The sequence below is a fragment of the Ceratina calcarata genome, unplaced genomic scaffold (assembly GCF_001652005.2).
Source record: "Ceratina calcarata isolate Rehan_Ccalc_2016 unplaced genomic scaffold, ASM165200v1 scaffold3360, whole genome shotgun sequence".
NCBI classification, from domain to species: domain Eukaryota; kingdom Metazoa; phylum Arthropoda; class Insecta; order Hymenoptera; family Apidae; genus Ceratina; species Ceratina calcarata.
The window spans coordinates 3,205-4,191 of NW_017156388.1; the positions used below are offsets into that span (position 1 = coordinate 3,205).

Consider the following 987-nt stretch of genomic DNA (forward strand, 5'->3'; position numbering starts at 1 on the left):
TTCAAGTACCTCTCCCTCCTCAGTCAGAGCCAAAATAAATTTTTGGCCTTTAGCAAAAGTTTTTATGTCCTTTCCACACAATGCATCAACTTCCTGGGGAGAAACAGTGCTCTGATCAATACTCTCACAAGAAAGATGACTGTAGACGTTTCTTATTCCATACACCATTTTATCCTTTGTTGCAACTAAAGCTTCTCCACAGTCGGAACCTGTTTAATTAACGAAGTTAACTTTCCCATACACATTATTAAAGAAAAAGATATCAAATATGAGTTAGATATTACCAAACACGATAGCCATATGAATCTTTGAGATGAAGTTTAATTCCAAGGAACCAAAAACTGACCACTTCCTCAAATCGCACGGTATCATTTTTCCTGTATACGCTTCCGAGCTGCCGAGCGAATAACGTAATTTCCTCTCTAGTTCCAATCACAGTCACAAGACAGCGGTCACAACTGATCGAAGAACAGTAAATACGAAATTATGATTTATGATATTCTTTATTTATCTTTACAGAAGAGTGTTTGTCCTCGCCAATATCTCTTAAACCCTTTTTTCCAGCTGCACTTCAACACGGGCGTTGCCCCACTTTACTAATATCACCGGTTTACTACTAATCCGTCTCATAAAAACTGGTCTCCGTTGTACGATAATTCTCGCCCAGCCGTTTTTAATCCAGGATGAGACACGAACGAGTATTTCCCAAATATTATGAGAACACCGTAACACGAATCGGGACCGGTTTCGGCACGCAAATCACAAATATGTACGCTGGATCATTCAAATCCGTAACAGAACAGAACGAAAAGCTTGTATGTAACGGATTCCGCTTCTTCCGCTTATAGGAACAACTGCAAGAGTGCAAGGGGGTTCCCGAATCTACTAGGATCCTCGGGAGTTCCCCAATAAAATAACAAAAGAGAGAAACTGAGAGTGCTCATGGACATGGACTTAAAGCATGGACTTAAAGGACGGTGCCTAAAG

The 987-nt window shown here is 40.4% G+C and overlaps 1 protein-coding gene across 1 annotated transcript in view; it reads right to left on the reverse strand.

Annotated features, from left to right (window-relative positions):
- Positions 1-372, reverse strand: part of LOC108624965 (RCC1 and BTB domain-containing protein 1-like) — a 3,225-nt gene extending 2,853 nt beyond the window's left edge. Inside the window, exons 1-2 of the mRNA XM_018024615.1 lie at positions 285-372; positions 10-209 (exon numbers count right to left, since the gene is read on the reverse strand). Of these exons, the coding sequence (XP_017880104.1) occupies positions 10-209; positions 285-372 (288 nt within the window). The remainder of the gene's footprint in view (positions 1-9; positions 210-284) is intronic.
- Between the last annotated feature and the right edge of the window lie 615 nt (positions 373-987).